This window comes from Eurosta solidaginis, chromosome 3, assembly GCF_040869045.1.
Source record: "Eurosta solidaginis isolate ZX-2024a chromosome 3, ASM4086904v1, whole genome shotgun sequence".
Lineage (NCBI taxonomy): Eukaryota > Metazoa > Arthropoda > Insecta > Diptera > Tephritidae > Eurosta > Eurosta solidaginis.
Window position 1 is genome coordinate 241,984,232 of NC_090321.1, and position 27,377 is coordinate 242,011,608.

At 36.9% G+C, this 27,377-nt stretch overlaps 1 protein-coding gene across 1 annotated transcript in view; it reads right to left on the reverse strand.

Moving 5' to 3' along the window:
- The window catches only part of LOC137245305 (serine-rich adhesin for platelets), a 40,431-nt gene extending 17,698 nt beyond the window's left edge, over positions 1-22,733 (reverse strand). Inside the window, exon 1 of the mRNA XM_067775738.1 lies at positions 21,761-22,733. Within this exon, the coding sequence (XP_067631839.1) occupies positions 21,761-22,407 (647 nt within the window). The 5' untranslated portion in view covers positions 22,408-22,733. The remainder of the gene's footprint in view (positions 1-21,760) is intronic.
- Between the last annotated feature and the right edge of the window lie 4,644 nt (positions 22,734-27,377).

Sequence of the window (27,377 nt, forward strand, 5' to 3'; positions counted from 1 at the left end):
CACAAAAATGTTTAGAAAAGAAAGGCGTGAGTACCAAGTACTTGCTAAGTTAACATTACGAAAACCAGATGTTCTTTATATCACATATCTTCATATGCTATGATATTGCACCGTATCATCACCTCACCGATACACCACCTTAATTCAAATATTATGATCACCACACTATTTTACAATAAATACAAAACACAACAATTCAACTTATCGCCATCATAGCATAAACTATCACACCCCACCAAATCACCCTTCCTTATGAGAACAGATCACAATGCGTCATTTACAAATTATAAATTCTTACCAGATTTCATCATACACAATTTCATAGCAATTTATGCATCATATATGGTTCATTTATATATAAACAAAACATTTCACAGCGTATCCTATCATATAGTCAAATAACATGTAATATCTCCACAAATCTGATCATGTTATAGGATAGTTTAGGATATATTTTACTGTACCACATCATATCAAACAATACTGGTATCGAATATCGAAAAAATTCTAGAAACAGTAATAAAAGATCAGCTCATAAGTTACTTGGAAATAAATAAAATACTAATTAAAGAACAATCCGGTTTTAGAGAAGGCCACTCTTTTGAAACGGCTTTAAATTATGTAATATCGAGTTGCAAAGAAGAACTAAATCAAAAGAAAAGTATACTTGCGGTTTTTATCGACTTAAAGAGAGCATTTGAAACTATAGACAGAAATATAATGATTAAAAAGTTAGAAAAAATTGGAATTAGGGGCAACGAGCTGCAGTGGTTTCAGAGCTTTTTAGGTAACCGAAGACAAAAAACAGCCATTGAGTCGGTTGTCTCGGAAGAGGTATTGACAGGAATTGGATTGCCACAAGGATCGGTTTTGGCACCGGTCCTATTTAACATATATATAAATGATATATCTTCGGCGCTAAAACATAGTAAAATAAGGCTGTTTGCGGATGACGCATTGCTCGAAGTAAGTGAACTTGATATCATGTTAGCTAGGAGAAAAATGCAGGAAGACTTGAACACCCTATACAGGTGGCTTTGTAACAATAAGCTTAAACTTAATGTTAATAAAATCCATTTTATGGTCATATCTAGAGCGATGAATAAGGAATCTTGTAATATCGAGCTAAAAATAATGAACTCAAACATTAACGAAGTTAAAACTTTCAAGGTCTTAGGGGTTCAGATTGATAATAAATTAAAATTTAATGATCATATTGATTATATAGTTGCCAAAATAGGCAAGCAAATTGGTTTTTGGAAAAGGTCATGCAAATTTATCAGTAGAAAATACAAACTGAAAGTATATAAATCCATCATAGAGCCGCATTTCATATATTGTCCCACAATATTCTTTATGGCCAATGTAACTCAGGTAGATAAGCTACAAGTTATGCAAAATAAAGCTATGAGATTTATATTAAACATGAGGTATGATACTCCCATTAATAACATGATAGAAGCACTAAACTGGTTGAGTATAAAACAGCTCATATTCTACCACAGTATGAAACTTGTATTTAATATTAAGCACGGTAAATTACCAACATACCTCAGCGAAAAGCTTAGATATGTAAATGATGCACATTCATACGTAATCAGAGAAAACAATAATTTTAGATTACCTCTTTTCAAAACAGAAGTGGACAAGCAAAATATATTTTATAAGGGCCTGAAATATTTCAATGAACTTCCTAATCACATAAAAAGTAGTAATAACTTCAATATTTTTAAAAAAAGTTTATTGGAGCATTGTAAAACCCTTCCAATAAGATAAAGTTTTCTTTTTTCAATTTTTGTTGTTATATCGGCCTACTGATTTTTTTTTTTCTTTTATTTTTTACATGACATACCGATACTGGAGCGCGAAAAGGGAATGGTAATACTGGTAGCAGCAAAATACAATGCACCCGGCCCTAAGGAAAAGAAAATCAGTCGCCACCTGTAACTCCAGACAGTTCCAACAACAAATTTCGCGGTATTTTCAGCCTATATTTACTGTTGCTGATCGGGATCACTCGCATTCCGACAGCATTAATATTATAATAAAATTATATGATGTGTAACCAAAATAAGGTCAAACAAAAGTTGGAGCAGGGGGGATTGGAAACACGTCCTTTTCAACCTCCCAATATATTTTGAGATGTGCTGATCGGAATCTTCATGCGTTCCGACAGCGTCTTTACTAAACAAAGTTGAGGAGTGATTGGGTACACTTCAATTTCTAACATCCAAATACATGTTTAGCTGTGTTGATCGGAGACCAATACATTCAGACAGCTTAAAATACAAATATAATTGAAAAATATAAGTTCCAAATTTTGTTGCCTTAAGCTGGGAGCCCTGGAGGATTGGAAACGCGTCCTTTCCAACCTTCCTTAAATGACTGGCTCCTAGACTCGTCCGTTTGTTACGCCAGTAAATATGCTGATCGGTTTCACATGGCATTCCAACAGCATATTCAACAGAAATAAATGATATAATAATGAATTGTACTTAGTAGTTTAAGTTTTAGGCCTAAACAGCCGTAATAATAAATAAATAAAATTAAATTAATAGCTCACGAAAATTACCTCGTATAATATGCGAACTAACAATTGCACATTGAAATTCCATAGTAAAAATCTGTTATAAAGAGTTAACTTGGTAAGACCACCACTGTAAATTTACTTGCATATTCAACTACATTTCAACATAGCATCATGGAAAACTTAAATCAGTTAGGAAACAGGGATAAAACAACAGGTAAATAAGCAGCAGCTTGGCTTGCTTGGCTATCTCATACTGATAACACGGATCAACACAAAATTTGACTTTGACTTCAAAGCATTAAATTTCAATTCTCTAGGTCGTAATTTAACGGAAAAAAAATATATATATATATGGCATGAAAAAGTTTGCTTTCCTATTTAGGAAACCGCTTGAACGAAATTTTTCAAAATATGTGGTTTTAATATTTGCTTGAAAATGAAACAATTCAAATAAATGTTTTTATTAAGTTTTAATATCGAAATAACTTACGAAAAAGAGGAAAATGATTTTAAAGTGTACACTTCTACTTTTTCTTTTATGTTCATAAGTACTATCCCTTAATAAACCCCAAATATAATCACCCATAATGTTTTCGTTATATTGGCCCTGATAACGTTGTTCAAAGAAGAGCTTAAAGCTCTGCTTTACCTTTTGGTAAATTTAAACCCCTAAGGAAATCACTCAAATCTTCAGAAGTGATCAAATGATGTTTTGGTTGTTCTGGTGTCGGTAAAAACCCCTTATCGGTATTGCTTTTATAAAAACTAAGAGATGATACACTCCTCTGCGATAATTTTTTCGGTGGCTCTTGTACTGGTCGTCTCAGATCGTGTGCGACTGGAGCAGAAAGAGACTCAAGATCAGGGTAAGCGATAGGTTTTGCATTTTTACCTCTACGTCTTTTACTCGGATTCACAATGCAAAAGTAGCAGTCTTTAACTTGGTATTTTGGTTCTCGCCAGATTATTGGTGTTGTAAATTGCATAGATATTTTCTCACCTCGACACCAACCTAAAATATAGAAAGAGAAATTAATATGTTTACTTTATTTAATTTACTATTTAACTAAAATTTGCTTACCTTCGAAACATCTTTAACAATAACTACAAGCAACATGTAGCGCCCATTATTCCAAACTTTCTGCTAACGTTCGAATCGCTAAACTGTTGAATAAATAACTGCTATATTGAATAATGTAAAATGGTCTTTATTAGACTACTACTTTGAGAGTAATTCACAATAACTCTTACTTCACAACAAATTGCGTGTTTAAATCAAATTGCTTTGTCATGCCTCAGCTTGCGCTGCTTTTATACTCTCGGTTTCCTCGTTCACCCATTTCTCCTAAGATCTAGTAATTTCGTGAACTTCATGCTTGGTTACCAGCCATATACATGTATATTTGTTGTTTGTAGCCATATGCGAGTGTATATGTGAGTATTACTTCGGCTGATGATGACATGCGTTTGTGACGTGCATTTAAGCATTGTATGTGGGTTTATGATAAATGATTTGTTTACGTACATACGAGTGGCTGCTTAGTATCGGATTAGTGATGATAGTATGCTAACATTCGCCACAATATTTTATATCTTGAACTTTAATAAATTGCCCACATATATAACAAAAAGCACCAGCTTCATACTTACACTTTCGCGACGACATTTTAGAGTATTCTAGATTTGTACAAAACACCTGACCGTTGTTTAGTTATCACTCTAGCGCCATGAGTATTGTTACTATAACTGTTACGAAGGCAAACCTTATACCGAAAAAAGGTATTTTCTTTTCGATTTTTTTTAGAATAAAACAGAAAATCATGAAATAAACTTTAGGACAAAGAACACATTTTTTTTGTAGAGTCGTGTAATCGGCGTTAGAAAATTAGGCACTTGCTGTTGGCCCTTCAGCCTTTGCAGATATGCACAAGAGTTGATCCTTTCATGTACCTTTCACAGATGATCACAGCAAAGCAGAGATTTTTGCAACCTTTCTATTAGCACCGATGGTGCAAACTTGTCGATCCATCGCCTCATCCATAATTTTGATCGCTCGCTACACAAACTACTTCTTTTAGAAACCCTGTACCTGTTCAGCCGCATCGCAATTTTTTTTGCAATCTCCCTGATGCTTAGTATGGTACTTAATGGCCTCAGTTGTTAAGCTCTCGCCAGTGTTTACCCAACTGATGTCGCTGCCTAACATCCTAGTGTAGAATCAATCTGCGACAATTCCCGCCCTGCTTTCAACCCACAGCTAATGTGAAAGACAGTTTCATATGCATGAAACTGCCATGTGTCGCGGACGAATGTACGTTTATGACCAAATAGTATGAAAGTATCTGCGTGTATCAGTGGCTGACCAGTCGCTGACATTCCATACAAGCTCGGCACTTATGAGCCGAATCAAATACGCGTACGCATGCATTCGAATAGATAGCAAACGCTACCACAAGCATAATATGCTCAAAAATTTTGCATATTCATGAATTGGGCATACTCGTATGAGTGCTTGTAGCAGTTATTGCTATTGGTATTATGTACATACATATATATACACACTATTAGATTGGAAGTATGTGCAAAATGAGCTTTTTGATATACGATGTACATGTTATTTGCGGTTCAAGCTCGCACATGTAGCGATTTGAAGCCACGAGTAAACACGCAGATGACAAAAGCAGATTTGACTGCAATTTTTTGTTTTGAACGAAAGGATAACAACTTTTTCAATTAGATTCGTCAAGTTGCAGTAGAAATGCTATAAAAAAGTGTGATATTTGAAAAAATAGAGATTGAAAATAACTGTTATTGGTCTAACTAAAGGGGTGTTAGTGTACGGGTAATGAAAGCCATTTACAACTATCAAACTTTTTTTATACTCAGCGTGCTTTGCACACAGAGTATATTAACTTTGACTGGATAACGGTTTGTTGTACAGGTATAAAGGAATCGAGATAGATATAGAATTCCATATATCAAAATCATCAGTATCGAAAAAAAAATTGATTGAACGATGTCCGTCCGTCCGTCCGTCAGTCCGTTAACACGATAACTTGAGTAAATTTTGAGGTATCTTGATAAAATTTAGTATATAGGTTCCTGGGCACTTATCTCAGATCGCTATTTAAAATGATCGATATCGGATTATAACCACATCCACTTTTTCGATATCGAAAATTTCGAAAAACCGAAAAATCGCGATAATTCATTACCAAAGACGAATAAAGCGATGAAACTTGGTAGGAAGGTTGCCCTTATGACGCGTAACAGAAAATTAGTAAAACTTTAGACAATGGGCGTGGCACCGCCCACTTTTAAAAGAAGGTAATTCAAAAGTTTTGCAAGCTGTAATTTGGCATTCCTTGAAGATATCATAATGAAATTCGGCAGGAACGTTACTCCTATTACTATATGTATGCTTAATAAAAATTAGCAAAATCAAAGAACGATCACGCCCACTTAAAAAAATTTTTTTTAAAGTAAAATTTTAACAAAAAATTTAATATCTTTACAGTAGATAAGTAAATTATGTCAACATTCAACTCCAGTAATGATATGGTGCAACAAAATACAAAAATAAAAGAAATTTTCAAAATGGGCGTGGGTCCGCCCTTTTTCATTTAATTTGTCTAGAATACTTTTAATGCCATAATTCCAACAAAAATTAACCAATCCTTGTGCAATTTGGTAGGGGTATAGATTCTATGACGGTAATTGGTTTCTGTGAGAATGGGCGAAATCGGTGGAAGCCACACCCAGTTTTTATACACAGTCGACCGTCTGTCGTTCCGCTCGGCCGTTAACACGGTAACTTGGGAAAAACTCGATATATCTTTACTAACCTTAGTTCACCTAATTATCTGAACTCACTTTATCTTGATATAAAAAATGGCCGAAATCCGACTATGACCACGCCCAATTTTTCGATATCGAAAACTATGAAAAATTAAAAAAAAATGCCACAATTCTATACCAAATAAGAAAAAAGGGATAAAACATGGTAGTTGGATTGGTTTATAGACGCAAGTTATAACTTTAGAAAACACTTTGTAAAATTTGTGTGACACCTACCATATTACGTAGAAGAAAATGAAAGAGTTCTGCAGGGCGAAATCAAAAGCCTTTGGAATCTTGTCAGGAATACTGTTCGTGGTATTACATATATAAATAAATTAGCGGTACCCGACAGATGATCTTCTGGATCACCCTGGTCCACATTTTGGTCGATATCTCGAAAACGCCTTCACATATACATCGAAGGGCCACTCCTTTTTAAAATACTCATTACCGCCTTTCATTTGATACCCATGTCGTACAAAAACGTATTCTAGAGTCAGCCCTGGTCCACCTGTATGGCGATATCTCGAAAACGCGTCCACCTATAGAACTATGGCCCACTCCCTCTTGAAATACTCTTTAATACATTCCTTTTGATACCCGTCATACAAGCACATCCCAGGGTTACCCTGGGTTCATTTTCCTTCATGGTGATTTTCCCTTATTTTGTCTCCAAAGCTCTAAGCTGAGTATGTAATGTTCGGTTACACCCGAACTTAGCCTTCCTTACTTTTTTTTTTTAATTTATATTTATAAAAGTAAATTTGTGTGCGTTGGTCTGGTTAAAACTCAAAACCGGCTTGTCCCATTCCAAACAGTTTTTTTATTTCCTTCGTTATGGTTCATGGATGGTTCAGAAATTTTTTTTTGGAAAAGTAGGCGGTGTTATGCCCCCTTTTAGGAGAGTTCGTGCTATATCCGCAATTATTTGAAACAAATATCAAAAATCTAGTGGAAGTGGAACTGAGCGTTGGACTGGGAGTGTGATTGGGAGTGAAATTAAGAGTTGAAGTGGGAGTAAGAGTGAGAGTGGGAGCGAGAATTGAAGGGAGAGTGGGAGTGAGACCAGGGTAGGAGAGAGAGTGGGAGTGGGAAAAGGATAAGAAGAAAAATGGAGGATAAAGCGACAAGAACTGTATGGAGAGAGAAAAGGGTAAGCGAGGCTCACTTTTTGTATACAGGAAACCTTATATTTCGGACTGGAGAGAGTCTGTCAAGCCAACTAGTGGAACTATAAAAAAAGAAATCAGCTAAGATGTTATAAGTTTCTTATTTCACTGGGAAAATTAAAATTATCCTTTTGTGAGGTGCGAAAATCTCCGCCGAGCTTCTTTTCCAATTTGCGTTGTGCTGCTTTTAATTTTTCCTACAAATTGACGGAATGTAACCTACTTGTTTTATGCCGACTCCGAAATGCAGATAAGTTTTCACTGAGTGATTTTCGTGGCAGGGTGTATGAGTGCTAGCCAAGCAGCGCGGTCAGCGGCACTTATTTCGGTGACTATATATATGTGTATGTACAAGTATATTGGTGCACTTAATTGCTGTTAACGGGGGTGGGCTCGTGCACTTGGCTCAGCGCTTCTGAGTCCAAGTGTATGTGCGTATATTTGTATGTTACAGTTATTGAGTTGAGCGAAATTGCTATGCTAATGGTGGTGAGGTTATGCACTTGTCTCAGCGCTTCTGAGCACAAATGAATATATGTAATATATATGCGTATACAGCTTATGTAGTTTAACGGAGGTAGAATTATGCACTTGTCTCAGCGCTTCTGAGTACAAGAAAAAATATGTAAGTAAATGATTTTTTTTTTTTCTTTTGAGGCTAATGAGGCAAGAGTGTTATTAGGCGAATATTATTGAACCGAATTTAAGTCTTTGGTAAATGCCTGCATACATATGTAAGTATGCAAAAATTTTGGCTGTTGTTGGGCTAGACTGATGTGAAAAACCAACGGAGAATATGTGTACGGGTGAGTTAATAATTTGTTGAGGTAAATAAGGGGTTTTTAATAGTTTCTTTTCAGGGGCATTCAAGGGAAGGCAAACGGGGTATATACGTGGTTTATATATGTATATACATATATATGTAAGTATTTGAAACTGTGTGATTTATATATCTTAGCGGATTATAGAGGCTTGCGTTGGGGGATTAAGAGATTTTTTTGTTTTTTTGAGTTTATATTTTATATAGCAAATATGAGAACATGAGAGGTTTCTCGAGAAATGCTTTAGAGGTCCGCTAGGTTATATAAATCTGTGTATGTGTAGTAGGAAATTTTTTTTTTTCTGCACTTACTTTTTGCCTGGGATACCTTCTATTTACCGTACGCTGCTGTTCCGAGATTTTTCTGGTGTTGGTAATGGGGAAATGCTGCTAGTGCTGTTAACGGATCCGCTGCTTGTGTGGATAGCGGGTTATTCTGTCTGTGCTGGTAACATTTCCTGCTTCTTGTGGACTGTACCTTCCGCTCGGCTGTTCGATGATTAAAAAAAATTTTCTGATTTTTATTTTATTTTTTCAGGTTCGGTACCGTCTTTGATTGCCACTTTTAAAATTTCAGATTTTTGTGTTGGGCTCACTAACCTCTTTTGAACGCACTGAGCACGCTAATATTATTTATTTTTAGCTCTTTTAAAGAATTTTGCAATTTTTTGATTATTTTTTTCGTTTTTATATTAACTCACTTTAAACGTATTATTGTTGTGCGAGTTTTTACTGAGCACCTTACCCTTACTTTCTTTGTATTTTCAGGTTTTCACGGGCACCCTATTTTTATTTTCTGGTTTTTTATGAGCACCTTATTTTTATGTTTTCAGGTTTTCACAAGCCCATTTATGTTTCTATATTGTATATCTCAGGCTTTTTCGGAGCACCTTATTAAAATATTTTCTTTATATTTTTAGGTTTTGACCGTGCACCTTATTTTTTATTTTCAGGTTGTACGAGCACTTTATTAAAAATATTTTCCTTTTATTTTCCGGTTTTGGTGTACCCTTTTTTCCTATTTTAGGTTTTTTCGAAGACCGCACTTCAGATATTTTTCGTAGCACCAGATTTCTTAACATAGCGTTTTGGTTTTCTTTATCAATTTAAAATTTGCTTTTTCTTTTTCAGATTTATTGGTATTCCGCAGCACTTAAATTTTTTTGGGCACTTTTTCATGTTTTCGGAGCACCTTAGTGTTTAATATAAAATTTGCTTTTCTTTTTCCGATTTTTCGACACCGCTTTTTCCAGTTTTATATTCTTCAGCACTTTAGTTTTTTGGCACTTTTCGCTTATTTTCAGCTTTTTTCTTTTAAAAATGTTCCCTTAGAGCAAACTATAGCCTTTTCTAGTGCTTCGTTTTTTTTTTTTTTTTGTTTAAATTTATATTTCCACTTTGGCTGGCGAGAGGACCATGTTTAAGCTTCACTAGCCACTCTATTGTGCCTACGGAGGGCAACTTACTGGCTGGGTTGGCTACTTACGCCTTTTTATCACCTTTCACTAAATAATCAACGCGGCACACGATTTTCAATAATAAAAAGGTTTATAATATTTATTTAATATTAATCCGTTCACAAATTAACTTTATTTAGAAGAATACCTTTCTTGGGTTAAACTTCAAAATGCACAAATCGAATTAACAAGAGTTTAGGGAGTAGAAAAAGAAACATATAGCTTTCACCGCGCGCTCAACGATAACTGCCCTCACTCCGTTTTGCTGCTGACGGTTGAGCCTTTGGTTTTTTACTTCTTTACGTATGTATATGTACATATGTATACTTAGGGTACGTACATGACAGAGAATCGGTATTCTTCCAATTTAATTTAATAGATTTTACATTAGGGCGTTCGAATTTATGATATAAAAATTTTTAGGTGAGTATAAATTTACAGGTGAGTATGAGTTTAAGGTAAGTATATGTATATATGTATTTTATTTCATAAAATTAGTTCATTGGCTATCTATACATACCTATATGAATAGTTAATTTTATAGAATTCAGGTAAGTATAAGAGTATATGTATATATAAAAATTCGAAAATGATCATATTTAAAATTCGATTAAATTTTCTTCCTCCATGTCTTCAACAGTAATCTCTAAATAATGCGCTATATAAGATAAGAAATATATAGTGAACAGATGTACATACCTAAACGATTTTAATATAAATATAAAAAAATGGCAAAAAACTTCCTTATCTGAACGATCGGTTGTATGGGATATAGCTATATATAGCTCCGATCAAAGTGATTTTTCAGGATATCTTCTAAGATATATTAGAATATATATCACCGAGTTTCACGTTTATACTTTCTAAATTGCGGCAGGAATGACCAAAATCGTCTTATCTGAACGATCTGTTGTAAGGGAGATATATGTTATAGTGGTCCGATCCTACCGGATCCGACAAATGTTTAATATAATACAAAAATACATCCTTGTGCCAAATTTCATTGAGATATCTCAAAGTTTGAGGGACTTGTTTGCGTTCAAACAGACAGACGGACGGACAGCCAGACGGACATGGCTATATCAACTCAGTTCGTAGCCCTGATCAATTCGGTATACTTAATGGTGAGCCTATCTTCTATATTTCTCAACGTTAAAAACATCGGACCAAAGTTAATATACCATTTCATGTTCATGAAAGGTATAACAAATATATGATGTATATTGGAACGATTTTCCGTCTTCCCTTGTCAAATTTGCTTTTGAGATAAACCGGTTTCGGCGTTGTGCCATCGTCAGTGTCGATATAAGTCAGTTATTTCTTGTCAGGCTTTTAACTTGAACGCGAACGTACTACTAACAATTTACAAGCGACGCCTACTGAAAATATATAAAAAGAGAACGAAAAGCGACACTGATGATGGCATAGCGCCGAAACTGGTTTGTCTCAAACCCAAATTTGACAAGGGATGACGGAAAATCGTTCCAATTTACATCATATATTTGTTTTTATTTATTTTTTATCACGGTTCAGGCCTACTTATTCACAAAAAAAATATATATATATGACGCGATTTATATCCGAAAATATTTAGGCTGAGCTTCTCTTCAAGTTTGCATCTTGCCCCTTTTTAGTTTTTCCTACAAATATGCGGGACGGGGCTTTAATTTTTTATGCCAACTCCGAACGGCACCTGGAAGGCAGATGAATTTTCACTGAGAAGGTTTTTAATGGCGGAAACTTTTCGGAATGTTTGCCAAACCACTGACGAGAGCGACCCCGCTTAGAAATGCTTTTTTGTAATTGAATGAAATTTTTTCTTAAATTTGATGTTGCTTTTGCGCGGGCCTTGAACCCAGCACCCTCGATGTGGTAGGCGAAGTACGCTACCACCACAGCACGGCGCCGCCAGAGTCTTGAACCAGAAAAAGCAATAAGATAAGCTTAAATTCGGGTTAAATAATTATAAGATGAAAATAACAAGTGTTCATTTTGTTTTGGGAAAACCCTGATTTTTATTGATCTTGATGAGAAAGTTTATGCTTCATAAAAAACTTACGCTTATTGTGAACCTTAAACAACCTACTGGATAGGATACCTTATTATTTCGTTTTTTCGGATCGAGTATTGAAAGCTCTTATACAGGTTTTGAAACATTATAAATGTGTCAATTAGGCTAATTTATGACTATTTTTATTAGTTACCTTTGCTGAAAAATACTAAAAGTTTATCCGCATTTAATCAACTCTCTTGTTCATAAAGTACGAGTCCTCGACTTTCAAAGAATTTCTGCTGCATTAAACAAAGTTCAGAGCGGAAGAAGATAGGTTCCATTAACTACTAAGAGATGCCCAAAGAACTATAGGTTGACCAAATTTTACATATTTTTTTATCTTTATGTAAAATTATGTAAAGTATAAGTCAGAGCGTGCCACAGTTCCCAAAATAATGGAGATTTCCTGGCGTGAATGTATTACTGCTGCCAAATAGTAACACATTAACGCGATGTAGGGACTGAAATTCGCGAAGGCCTATATATATATATATATATAGTTTTTTTGGGACATTTTAAAAATATTGTCACTTCTTTTGTTTTTTCAAAAGGAATTTTTGTCCAGAAAAATATGTGGTTGGGCAACCGTGATCATGAAATAGTGACCAAGGCTGCCAAATTTCAGCGAAAAGTACGCAATTCTTTCTTCAAATACCAGAATGGTAAATGTTTTCTGCTGATTTTACGCACAGCGAAACAAATGGTAATTGGAAATGAACATATAGCTAAACTATTAATTTCAATAAATATTTCAACCGAAGTATTATAAATTGCAGATCTTGCAAGGTGGCGGCGGATTAGGGCGATCTTATAGATTATACATATATAAAAGCTAAAAATTTTTAAATTTTATATGTAATTAAAATAAACTTTTATTATTTTCATAAATTCCAGATCAAAGCAGGGTGTGGACCATCGCCCTCCTCCCCCTGGATCCACCACTGCATTGGCAGCCATTTCGAAGGGTTGTACATACCTGCCGCGGGTATATTCAAAGCCCGCCAACCCGCTGATCGTTGGGCTATTGTACCAGTGCTCCAAAGATAGCGCATAGCAACAACTCCCTCTGCAGATGCTGTCAGGAGGAAGAAGAGTCGATTCATCATTTTCTCTACCGATATTCAGGACTGAAACAAGACGACTGATTTTTGGGCGCACGTTTTTTTCGGTAGTTTCGCAGACTTTGGGAAGGTGAATATTTCACTCTTACTTAAGTTCATCAGGGAAAGCAAGTGGTTTGTTGAGGACCGCTCAACACTCACTGAGTGCACTCTCAATGTATAAAAATTTCTACGAGTGGAAGTGTGGAAAATTTCCATGAATGCCTATAATAACGAAATCATCCGAGCGACCGATATTGAAGAATACTTAATAATAATTATTTTTCGAGTGAAATAAAAAACTCAATAAAATTTTTTTCTCAGAGAAATAAAAAGCTCAAAGAATAGCTGGGCTCGTATCGTGTTATACAGTTATACTATGTTCAAACAGAAAAATAAATTGAGGCTATTTCGATTTAAATTGAGTGGTGTTCATACAATACTATTTAGCTTACACAATAGTAATTTGATAGCTGGTTGGCTCATCTATACAGTAAGAACATATCTTTGTTGAGACTGTCAAAATGTGCGTGTTGGTATTAGGTGAATGGAATGGAATGAAAACACAAAACTTTTAAATTTTTGTGTGTTGTAAGAAAATGTATTCAATGTTTTGGTTTCATTTTGATTTTGCCATCTTCTTTTGACAATCCCTACTCCAGTGAAATGAAAGACATAAAATTAGCTGATGAGATGAGCTAACCATATAGTTCAGCCATGCGTAACTGACTTTTACTCAATATACTCATTAAACACACTTTACAATGTTGCATTTGCAGTTTGTAACAATTTATTACGCAATTTTTTTTTAAATTGGCAATATATTATTACAATTTATTATATGACAAATTGCGTAATAAATTGCCCAAATAGTATAAATTTCCAATTTGGTGTATGTTTGAACCTAGTATTACATATCGAAAGCTAATTTCACAAACGAAAAATCAGAAACTGTCAAAAGCTTCGTAAAAATTATTATAAGTTTTGGATCTTATGAGTACTGGTAGCCACCATTTCACATATTTCCCTAATCCGATTGCACATTTTAGAGCTATTGCGATTTAAAAAATTGATTTCGATCAGGAATCACATAACGCGATACCGACCCTGATATTTGCCGCCGATAATAAAAAAAAAAAACTCAAAAATAATTATAATTTCCAGAGCGAAATAAAAAACTCAAAAAATGATTTTTAATTTCTATGCGAAATATTAAATTCAAAAAATTATGTTTAAAAAGCGACCAAACTTATAACTTTAACGATCCCTGCAAATATCCTCTCAAGAATTAAGGAAATTTTATCGTCCAATAAACACAAATGAATTTTTACACCTCTGTATTAACAAATCCTTTAAAACTGTTCAGCACCTGTTAAAATATTTAATATTTTCTTAAGCAAAATGTTTTCACCATCATATAATTCATCAAATTTATTTCAATTAGCCTTTGCAACCTGAATTTTGCCTGCCAATTAGAGACGCTAATTAATTCGAAAGGGCTGCCTCAGCTGGCCAGCATTTTGCAAATCAATAACGTTAAATGTGTGCCAGGTGGTTTGCTTTTTATGTCTCTTTGTGTTTACCTAACAAACTGAGAAAAGCAATAAAGACGCATTTAAAATTAGACAAATGCAATAGAAAGAGTGGAAAGGAATTATTAGGGCATACTACTTAAATAAAAGTGATAGCAATAAAAGAAACCAAAAGTTGAGAAAAGAAGTAATTAAAAAAAAATACTGAATTTCGGAGTAAAGAACAAATTTCTTTAAACTCACTTTTAATTATTAATATTAGAGAAAAATTGCAAAGTTTACAAACGGCGACGGTTACTAGGACATGTTTCTGAATTTCCCTTCTTCATCAGCTAGCTTTTCGGGAGCTGAATATTGCACTCGAATCTCATACTAGTATAAGGTATACTCATCCCTATGAATTCCCAGCTGCTCGCTTTTCAATTGGTCTCTAAGTGTTTCCTTTTTGTTGCTATTCCTTTTATTCACCATTTAGGCACATATTAATTCTATATGCAATTTAATCCAAATGGTGTGGATTTTTTAGATGCGCTTAAAAGCTCAGTGTTGCTTTTATTAGCAGAACTTCCGCTGTTAAATATTGTATCAATATTATCATCTGTATTTAATTAGCGAGACTTGCTCATATTGCTTTATATAATTGTTTTGTTATATATATTAGAGAAAAAATCAGAAGCATGTTCTAGTAACCATCGCCGTTTGTAAACTTTGCAATTTTTCTCTAATATCAATAAACAAACAATTGTATAAAGCAATATAAGCAAGTCTCGCTAATTAAATACAGATGATCACTTTTAATTATTTACTTAGTTATAGTATAAGTACTTAAGTTATAGAGTGAAGGAACTATAGTGTGTCCTTTTAAACAGCCAGCTCTACACTGAAAGAAATGGTGCTAGTAAAATCAACAAATCAGTTCTGTTGTTCTTGACTTAACGGAGATTCGGTGAAATTGAACGAATTATGGTTAATTCGACCGAGTTCTTTTTCAAGCGAACTAATTAGTTTATTCATTTCAACACAAGAGAAATTGTGGCTCTTAAGTTAACAAAATTCTGTAAAATTGGCAAATTCCTAATCAATCTAACTGATTTTTTTGTTAACACAACTGATCTCACTGGTCATTTCAACAGCGATCAACAGTCAATATATGAGCAAATTTCAAAGAGAATTTTACGCTCACTGCGCTCTCTACTTTGTACTTATGTATGCTGTGTACAATATATATGCACATATTTACGTATGCATATGGCGGCCGCCGTGGTGTGATGGTAGCGTACTCCGCCTACCTCACCGAAGGCCCTGGGTTCACACCCCGGGCAAAGCAACATAAAAATTTTAGAAATAAGGTTTTTCAGCACTGTTCCGCAAGCACTCCGAGTGTATTTCTGCCATGAAAAGGTCTCAGTGAAAACTCATCTGCCTTGCAAATGCCGCAACATAGGTACTTTCACACAAACCTATCGCAACAACTTTTTTTGTTCATTTGACTACTAAAACGGTCAATTACGAATCAACGATTTGTGCGCAGTTGATTCAACATCTTATTGCGATGGATACAAACTGACAGAAATTTCGGTTGAATTGACCCGTATTTCGGTTGATTTTACCAGTTTTTTCCTTCAGTGTACTAAAGAATCTGAGCAGGATCTTAAACCCAAGCACACAAACGAAGATGATCGATTTGGTTATCCTCACCCAACCATACTGTGATACGAATTACGAAACAACACAGCCGCTCCGCTGTTTGATGGCCTCTAATCTTTTCAATGTACGATGGTGAGGAATTGGTAAAGCAAATGCATGACACCTTTTCCTCGATTTTAAAGCCATTTTCGATAGCACGAAAAGGAACAGCTTATATGCGCCGTTTTTTTTTACTTATATTTCGCAGCGAAACTTAAAAAAGGCTGAGCAAAAACTACATCTAGATAAACAGCAAGCTTAACCGCATTGTGAAGAACCACTCTTGGCCGTTTGAATTAAACGAGTCTGAGACAGGCAGAGTGGCGCCTGATCTAGCGAAGTCTTTTATTTGATGCTTTAATGTGGAAAAGATTCTATGCAGATCGGTAGCCTTTACAACCGTTAGTTTTGCTTTTGCTGCTTAATTTTAGCTAGAAGAAAAATGTTTTTGGTACTCAACTAGTAAAGAGGTCACTATTTCGATCGAAGAAAAAGATCTCATTTATTTTGAAATTAGTACTAGCGCAAAAAATCGGCAGCTTAGAAATCTATAAGATAAATATTCTAGTTAACAAATGCTTCGTTGGAAGGATGGGCATCTGAAAATGGAAGGCCTGGTGAGAAACGAAAATCAAGGTCTAAAAGTTACAGGTTTTTTATTGTAATTATTTTGGAGGCAGGTCTTTCCTCCCATGAAAAAACCAAGTAAAGAACGATTTGAAATGTTTATGGCGAAATAAGTAAGAAAATAAGCTGAATAAATTCCTCAGTAGCACTGTTGCTGGTTGTGGAGACCACACCGCCATGAACGAGGATGTTGGAAGACGCTGAAAGTACTAAAGCTCAAACCGTGGGTTATCATTGTGTGTGAAGGGTGTGGGCCTGATATGGATGCTGGAGCACAGGAAATGACCAGCCCTTAATGAAGCAGAAGCGACGAAAGTCCTTGAGCCCATAAAATGTCCCATCTCACCGCACTAGCTTAGCGAGGCAAACAAAAGTTAGACGCGTTTGCCGACTTGAAGAGTTTCTAAGTGACCACTTTATATATTTGCATTTGCGACTCATACAACAAGCATGAGACTGTGATATGACACCTCATGGCGCAGTTGACATCCTCCAGAGTAAGATCAATCTATGTAGTAGATGAGTCCCGATTATCCGGCAAGCAGTCGGAAGAAATTTCTTAGAGCCTTTCAGAACAAATGTATGCTAGGGGTGATGAGTTTCTTAAATACATTAACTAAACTGTATGTATATAGTGGGACGAAATTCCCATCGCGGGCTGTGGCATTCAGCTGTTTTTATACTCAGTTGAGCAGAGCTCACAGAGTATATTAAGTTTGATTGGATAACGGTTGGTTGTACATATATAAAGGAATCGAGATAGATATAGACTTCCATATATCAAAATAATCAGGATCAAAAAAAAATTTGATTGAGCCATGTCCGTCCGTCCGTCCGTCCGTCCGTCCGTCCGTTAACACGATAACTTGAGTAAATTTTAAGGTATCTCGATGAAATTTGGTATGTAGGTTCCTGAGCACTCATCTCAGATCGCTATTTAAAATGAACGATATCGGACTATAACCACGCCCACTTTTTCGATATCGAAAATTTCGAAAAATCGAAAAAGTGCGATAATTCATTACAAAAGACAGATAAAGCGACGAAACTTGGTAGATGAGTTGAACTTATGACGCAAAATATAAAATTAGTAAAATTTTGGACAATGGGCGTGGCACCGCCCACTTTTTAAAGAAGGTAATTTAAAACTTTTGCAAGCTGTAATTTGGCAGTCGTTGAAGATATCATGATGTAATTTGGCAGGAACGTTACACTTATTACTGTATGTACGCTTAATAAAAATTAGCAAAATCGGAGAAGGACCACGCCCACTTTTAAAAAAAAAATTTTTTTAAAGTAAAATTTTAACAAAAAATTTAATATCTTTACAGTATATAAGTAAATTATGTCAAGATTCAACTCCAGTAATGATATGGTGCAACAAAATACAAAAATAAAAGAAAATTTAAAAATGGGCGTGGCTCCGCCCTTTTTCATTTAATTTGTCTAGGATGCTTTTAATGCCATAAATCGAACAAAAATTAACCAATCCTTTTGAAATTTGGTAGGGGCATAGATTTTATGGCTTTAACTGTTTTCTGTGAAAATGGGCGAAATCGGTTGATGCCACGCCCAGTTTTTATACACAGTCGTCCGTCTGTCCTTCCGCATGGCCGTTAACACGATAACTTGAGCAAAAATCGATATATCTTTACTAAACTCAGTTAACGTACTTATCTGAACCCACTTTACCTTGGTATGAAAAATGAACGATATCGGACTATGACCACGCCCACTTTTTCGATATCGAAAATTGCGAAAAATGAAAAAAATGCCATAATTCTATACCAAATACGAAAAAAGGGGTGAAACATGGTAAGGTAATTGGATTGTTTTATTGACGCGAAATATAACTTTAGAAAAAACTTTATAAAATGGTTGTGACACCTACCATATTAAGTAGAAGAAAATGAAAAAGTTCTGCAGGGCGAAATAAAACACCCTTAAAATCTTGCCAGGTATTACATATATAAATAAATTAGCGGTATCCAACCGATAATGTTCTGGGTCACCCTAGTCCACATTTTGGTCGATATCTGGAAAACGCCTTCACATATACAACTACCACCACTCCCTTTTAAAACTCTCATTAATACCTTTATTTGATACCCATATCGTACAAACTCATTCTAGAGTCACCCCTGGTCCACCTTTATGGCGATATCTCGAAAAGGCGTCCACCTATAGAACTATGCCCTACACCCTTTTAAAATACTCATTAACACCTTTCTTTTGATACCCATATTGTACAAACAAATTCTAGGGTCCCCCTGCTCCACCTTTATGGCGATATCTCGAAACGGCGTCCACCTATGGAACTAAGGAATACTCCCTTTTAAAATACTCATTATCACCTTTCTTTTGATGCCCATATTGTACAAACAAATTCTAGGGTCACCCCTGGTCCACCTTTATGGCGATATCTCGAAAATGCGACCACCTATAAAACAACCACCACTCCCTTTAAAAACCCTCATTAATACCTTTAATTTGATACCCATATCGTACAAACACATTCTAGAGTCACCCCTGGTCCACCTTTGTGGCGATATTCCGAAAAGGTGTCCACCTATAGAACTAAGCCCCACACCCTTTTAAAATACTCATTAACACCTTTCTTTTGATACCCATATTGTACAAACAAATTCTAGGGTCACCCCTGGTCCACCTTTATGGCGATATCTCGAAACGGCGTCCACCTATGGAACTAAGGATTACTCCCTTTTAAAATACTCATTAACACCTTTCTTTTGATACCCATATTGTACAAACAAATTCTAGGGTCACCCCTGGTCCACCTTTATGGCGATATCTCGAAACGGCGTCCACCTATGGAACTAAGGATTACTCCCTTTTAAAATACTCATTAATACCTTTAATTTGATATCCATATCGTACAACCGCATTCTAGAGTCACCCCTGGTCCACCTTTATGGCGATATTTCGAAAAGGCGACCACCTATACAACAACCACCTCTCCCTTTTAAAATCCTCATTAATACCTTTAATTTGATATCCATATCGTACAAACACATTCTAGAGTCACCCCTGGTCCACTTTTATAGCGATATTTCGAAACGGCATCCACCTATAGAACTAAGGCCCACTCCCTTTTAAAATACTCATTAACACCTTTCTTTTGATACCCATATTGTACAAACAAATTCTAGGGTCACCCCTGGTCCACCTTTATGGCGATATCTCGAAACGGCGTCCACCTATGGAAATAAGGATTACTCCCTTTTAAAATACTCATTAACACCTTTCATTTGATACCCATATCATACAAACGCATTCTAGAGTCACCCCTGGTCCACCTTTATGACGATATCTCGAAACGGCGTCCACCTATAGAACTACGGCCCACTCCCTTTTAAAATACTCATTAACACCTTTCGTTTGATGCCCATATTGTGCAAACGCATTCTAGAGTCACCCCTGGTCCATCTTTACGGCGATATCTCGAAAAGGCGTCCATCTATAGAACTTAGGTCCACGCCATTTTAAAATACTCATTAATACCTTTCATTTGATACCCATATCGTACAAACGCATTCTAGAGTCAACCCTGATCCACCTTTATAGCTTATCCCTAAATGGCGAACTATGGTGCACTCCCTCAGAAAATACTCTTTAATGCCTTTCATTTGATACACATGTCATACAAACACATTCCAGGGTTTCCCTCGGTTCATTTTCCTACATGGTTATTTTCCCTTATGTTGTCACCATAGCTCTCAACTGAGTATGTAATGTTCGGTTACACCCGAACTTAACCTTCCTTACTTGTTATACATAAAATTTGTATTTAATACACGAGCTGTGATATTAAAACTGCGACTTAGCGCTATTTGTCTCCTACGAATATGACTGTACGATAATGGCCACAGAACCTCATAAACTAAGAGTAAAATAAATAACAATCTCCCTTCTTTTGCCAGTTTTTTGACCCTTGCATATGTCGGTAGTATTGGCCATCCACGTCGATGGCATAACGAGACTGACTTTCTGTCACCAAAAATAGTGGCAAAGACGTTCGATAATGGCCTGCATTTTGGCTAGCAAACACCGGCAATTAAACACTAAGTTCAGAGCATCAAGCCTTTCGTTGAGAACATTTGGGACAAGGACTAATGAATGCTTTAAGCTACCTATAAAACACCGGAAAAAGCTGCAGGCCTGGGAAAATATCGCGCGCTTAAATGCGACGGGATGTCTTCTTATGTCGCCAGAATATCATCTTGACAGTGATGCGGAAATACTTATTATTAAATAGACACAGAAAGTGCTTGGCAAGCAAAAATATAACGAGTTGTCTACGCAATCTCTATGAAAAATTCGGCCATAAGAACCAAACATTTATATGCAGGCCGTAACAACCTCATTTACATAGAGGCTGCAAGGTGTTATGTCAACAAATGCCCGGCGAACCCCGCTCTCATTATCCAATATACCAAATTCGCAATAGAAGAAAGCAAAATATCCAAGGCGACAAGCGTAACTAAGACCCAACTTCGATCTTGATACTGTAAAAGGTTAAATTTTTACTTACTCAAAATCAACCCGCATGAGACTAGCCATTTCTTTTTTTGTTATAAAGATGGCTCCAACAGCCATGCCTCTCTGCCCCAACCCTATTCCGATTGTATGTTTCTTACCACTCGTGCTAGAAGATATCGATGATAATTTGTTCATCACCGCATAAACTGGTTAGGGAAAAGTAGTAATCCAAAAAGAAGAAGAAGTACTGATTTGAGTCAAATAGTACTCACCCCAACAAACTTACATAACTATACAAATGTTAAGTTTCGACTCATGTAGTTCCCTTTAGATCTTGGTGCGCGATATCTTCTGATGAAAGCAGCAAAGTGTTTTTAGTTATATTCAAATTTTATGTTTATCAATTAAAAGCAATTAAAGAACTTATCACACTAAAATACACTCACCTAGTACCGATAATTTTCTTTGATAAATCACTATCTTTCTCCGTTGCGTCATTCGCAACAACAACTGGCATAGTGATTGATTGATAGTTAGCCTGTAAGTTGTTATCCATCAAATTTGACTGTTGAATGCTCTGAGCAGGCACTGCGGTTAGAGAAGTGCCATTGGCAATTTTTTGACCACTTTTGATAGCAGTTGAGCTCGACGGACGTGTGGTCGTTGACTTTGTCATCATTGGACTGAAAATGCTGGCGGTACTACTGCTGTTGTTGCCACTCTTGCTGTTCGAGTTGCTACTTGTGCTACTCGTTTTCGTTGTGGTTATATAAGTGGCTGTGGTGTTAGGCCTTTTTGTTTTATGTTGATTTTGTTGCTGTTGTTTTTGTTGTAGTTGTTGTTTGTTTATTTGAGGTTGTGGCAACCGAAATTTGTAGGCACCACCAGTACCCAAAATATCACTTGCTTCCTCATTCACAGCATCAGGTCGTGGATCATTTTCATAGTTGTTGTGTTTGTTGCTGTTGTTAATACTGCTGCTGCTATTGCTGGCCAAGCTGCTACTGCTTGCCTCTCGTACGTGCGCCGCTTGAGTGGTCATCGCTAGTAGCGCGACAGCTGTCAGCAGCCACAACACGTACGAAGGACGCATTGTTGCCGCGTTCGCGAGTATTCGACCTCGTTTGTAAAAAATCCTTTTGACTCACTCAGCCTATTTTCAGAATGTGGGAGTATATGTATGTTTGCGCTACGATAACGGAGGATACGATGGTCACTATGGTGTTGAGCGCGTATCTGTGGTTTGTGTTCTTGGTTGATTTTGAACTTTTCTGTAAATTTTAATTTGCCTTGCTTTGAAAACTACTCACTTCCTTATGCGTTAATAACAAGTATTTCGTTGGTTGTCGTTGATGCTTAAAAGTTTTCTACTTTTAAATATCCTCTTGTTTATTATTTAATTAGTTTTGTTTATTTCGTTTTTCTGCGTATATTCTTGAAGCAAAAATCTGCAAAAAGAACAAGAAAAATCAAATATTATTTAATAATATAAGAAATTCATAAAAACAGAGATGTTGGGTTGGGTTAAGTTAAGTTAGTACGGCTTTCAAAAATGGGCCTTTCACTTACTCTGCCATAGATCAGGAACCGGACCCTATACTAGTACAGTTTCAAATAATGTCCAGTAAGAACATTTAATCTTAGTTAAGTGGGATGGCATAGTAGATTCAGATAGTAGAAACTCACTTGGCGCATATAAAAAACGATCAAGTTACCTATAATTAGTTTAGAAGCGCTTTACTCTCGATTAATTCTGGCAGATAGTAGTACGCCGAGACCAAAAAAATTTCGACTAGCTCCTGCAAAATGTGAACGTTTTAAAATTAAAAGTCTCGGAAAATAATATATTTAAGTAGCAGTAAAAATTTCCTAGCTTAATTTTTTAGACGAACTTCAAAAGCTGCCGGACATCTAATTTCGGTCAGAAAAATCTTGCGAGGAAGTATCACGTCAGTGTAAAGTAAACTAAGTCGAGAGAAACTACTAAAAAGTGAGACAGCGAAAGGTCACCTGTCCCCTAAATTTTATACAAACACGCTGCATTCGGTCGAATTGTGCCTATTTGGGCTAAGAAGTAGGCGTAGCACTGACTTAGATATTACAATTTAAATTTCCTGGCACATGCGGCATCTTCCCAGACATATTTAAGGCTGCATCACTCTGAAGAATGACACAAAAATAAAGGTATGTATGTTTCCTAATAAAGGTGCGCTTTTAAAATCATATGCCTCCAAGAGGTATACGCCATTAGACTGGCCAGATGATTCCAGATATTTCGTGGCAAGTTTTATCAGTCATCTTTAGTACGTCAAGAAGGATTAAGTTTTCCTTAAATTTTCTATCTCTACTCATTGATCCATACGCATGACATCACCTAGCCAACGAAGACTTTTGTTGCTTGATGTTAATGTCTGTGTAAAGTTCATATAGCTCATGACTAAACCTACTTCTGTACTCGCCATCGGTATCATCATCGGATAGAACAATAAATCTACCAAAGAACTTTTCTCTCGAACACCCCCATGGCCGTCACTGTAAAAACTTGCTTCTAAAATTATGATGTTGCTTTGCCTGTGGCGTGAACCCGGGATCTTCGGTGTGTTAAGCGGAGCACGCTACCACCACACCACGCGGTCGCCAGAAGATACCTAAGGAGATTTTTTTTAGCCGACAGAGAATTTTGCTTTTTAAATGTCTAAGTGCGAAATTTTTTAAAGATTTGTAGCATAATAATGTCACTATATTTGAATTGGTTATTTGTCATAATCGCGTAAGTGAAAAACATTAAAAATTCTTCTTTTTTATTAAATTGTGCAGCAAAAATAATTAAATTGTTAGAGAAATTATTAACTAATATATGGAAATGAAACCATAAATAGTCAGTAACAGACTATGAAAAATTAGTCCGTTTCTAATAGTCACCTAAAAGCTAGTTCATTGGATGAAAAATTTCAGAAAATTTTCAAATTGTAATAAAAAAAGAGCAACATCTTTTGCAAAAATAGCCAAATATTTTTTTTCATCTTTGTCTTTGATTTAAAATAATAATTTAAAAAATCGAGGACTGTACGAATAATCATTGCCAAGTTAGACTTGGTACGACTACACTTAGTCCACATTAGCACTTGCTGGTAAGAGTGAGTCTTCGTTTTTTGGCTGATTTTGTTTTCGCGGTTAGTGCTGAGTTCAAGATTGATAGATAGATCAGAAGATCGATCGCTGATATCTTTTCGCCAGACCTGGGACTAAACATCTAATTCCGTCTTCCTCTGGCACCTGTGTATAAAGACGGAAAAAGGATGTTCACTTTGCTGGAGAGCCAGACCGCGAAAAAAGCTTTGGACTCGTATGTTGATAATACGTTAGCAGATCTCTGTATGTCACAGATATTTCAATGAGATGACCCAGCTCTTCAGTTATAGCATTTTATGGGTACCTGGATATACCAAAACAGGCCCATTGATGCCCTAAATGTCGGCCTAGTCCTTTAGGCCTAACCTACCAGAGCAGCATAAGGTCTGAGAAATTACTGAATACCTATCTGCGGTAAATTAATTTTTTATTCCTTGTGGTCTTCCACGTTCTTTGTACAAAGAATTTTTCTAAGTACAACTTGTAGGTACATATATTTTCTGGCGAATACTTTTCTAGAGCACTATAGCCCGCAACTCCACACTGTTGCAGCGGGGACCTTAGGAAACTTAGAACGACAGTACGGAAGGCATTTAATGAGTGCCTCATAACCTAGGAGTGGCAGCCATATAGGGAGGCGCTCAAAGCATACAAACAAGCTATAAGGGTAGCGAAGGCTGTGTCCTGGCAATCCTTCTGCTCCTCAATAGAAAACACTCGTGAGTCCTCCAGACTGAGTAAAATTCTGTCCAAAGAACACCACAACAATCAAAGTGAGGCAGGCCTATGGACAAACTCAGCAGAGGACTCCCTGGGCACAATCATCAATACTCACTTCCCTGGATGCGATCTAGCACCAGTAAAAGAATCTCTCTGCAGGGACTATCAGCCCTCAGAAGGCTTATTGGACAGGATAATAGACAGCGAAAAGATCAGGTTTACCATAAATGGCTTCTCTCCATTCAAATCGCCCGATCTTGATGGCATTATCCCGGTAATGCTACAAAAGCTAATTGATCCAATGATCCTCTGGCTGGAAGTGGTATACAGAGCGAGTATCGCCCTGACCTATATCCCACGAAGCTGGAGAAAACAAAAGTAATCTTTCTGCCAAAAGCGGGCAGACGCACACACGAAAATGCCAAAGATTACAGACCAATAAGCCTCACATCCTTCATGCTCAAGGTACTTGAGAGGCTTCTGGATATATATATTAGATCAATAATAACAGGACCAAATCTGTCAAAGGCACAGCACGCCTACATGAAGGGGAGATCTGCGGAGACTGCCCTCCATGAGCTTATGGGCTTTGCGGAAAGATCACTACACTACAAAAATTCACACTAGCGGCTTTCCTAGATATAGAAGGCGCTTTCAACAACATCGAAACAAGAACAATTGTGAAAGCCCTGCAAAGGGCCGGAGTTGACAACCACATTTGTGGATGGACTCAATCAATGCTGGAAAACAGAACCATACCAGCGGATATGGGCTCAGTGACAATGACCCGCAAAGTTGGTAGAGGTACACCCTATGGCGGAGTCCTCTCGAGATACTACTACTCGAACTCGACAAGTATGGTGTTAAGGCAGTAGCATACGCAGACGACGTGGTAATTGCAGTCTCGGGGGCTTTACCCTTCACGCTAGGCGATATCCTTTAGGGTGCGCTAAGCAGGCTACACACCTGGGCGCCATCGTGGGGGCTCAACATCAACCCTAGCAAAACAGAACTGATATTGTTCAGCAACATAACGAAAAAACCAACATTTCGACTGCCCTCACTAGATGGTACGGAACTTTCGCTCACAACTAGAGTTAAGTACCTAGGTATCGTGATAGACAACAAGTGAAATTGGAAAACCAATATCGAAAAAAGGGTAGAGAAGGCGTATATCGCATACTACTCGTGCAAGAGAATAGTCAGCAGAAATTGGGGGCTAAAGCCAAAACTTATGATGTGGCTATATACGGCGGTCATAATGCCCATCCTGACGGACGAAGCCATAGCATGGTGGCCTGCCATGAACAAGCAATACAACACTAACAAACTAGACAAAATACAAAGGGCAGCATGCGCAGGGGTAACAGGTGCACTTAGATCGTGCCCGACGGACGCACTAAATGTTATACTTAACCTACTGCCACTGGCCCTCCACATCAGATATACAGCGATCAGCAGAGCCATCAGGCTAAGGGAGTCTGGATGCTGGACAGAAAAACGATATGGCCACAGTGACATCCTAACAAGGCTCGCCGACAGATTACCTGCCAAAAACACTGATCTTCGACAGAAATTACAAGGTGCAGATACCCTCTAGAACTGATTGGTTGGCCGACAAAGTTGGCAGGGAGGGGGTCACCTCACTCTACACTGACGGATCCAAAATGGACTGCGGCGTCGGCGCAGGTGTCTTCTCCAACCAACTAAATGTCGCAATCCCCATCCGCCTTCCAAACACAGCTAGCATCTTCCAAGCAGAGCTGCAAGGAATAGAGAGGGCCTGCATCTTCCTGCTGCAGAACCGGCTAGGCGATGAGGTAGTCATATACTCCGACAGTCAAGCGGCGCTAAAAGCGCTTGAATCACCGTACACATCCTCAAAAACCATCGATAACTGTAAGATGGTGCTACGTGAGGCAGCTAACCAGGCATCTATCACACTCAGCTGGGTACCCGGCCATAGGAACATTGACGGCAACGAAAAAGCGGATGAAATAGCAAAGGCGGGAGCATCGTTAGACATCACGGAAGCAGTTGCGGTTCATCGACCACTCACATCAATTAAAAGAGACATTCTCATCTATTTTAGGAAAAAATCAATTCGCGATTGGTACTCTACGGACACCTGTAGAACCAAATTAATCTGGCCAGAGTACATCCAGAAAAGAACCGATGACCTACTAAATAGGTCCAGGCGTGAAATATACA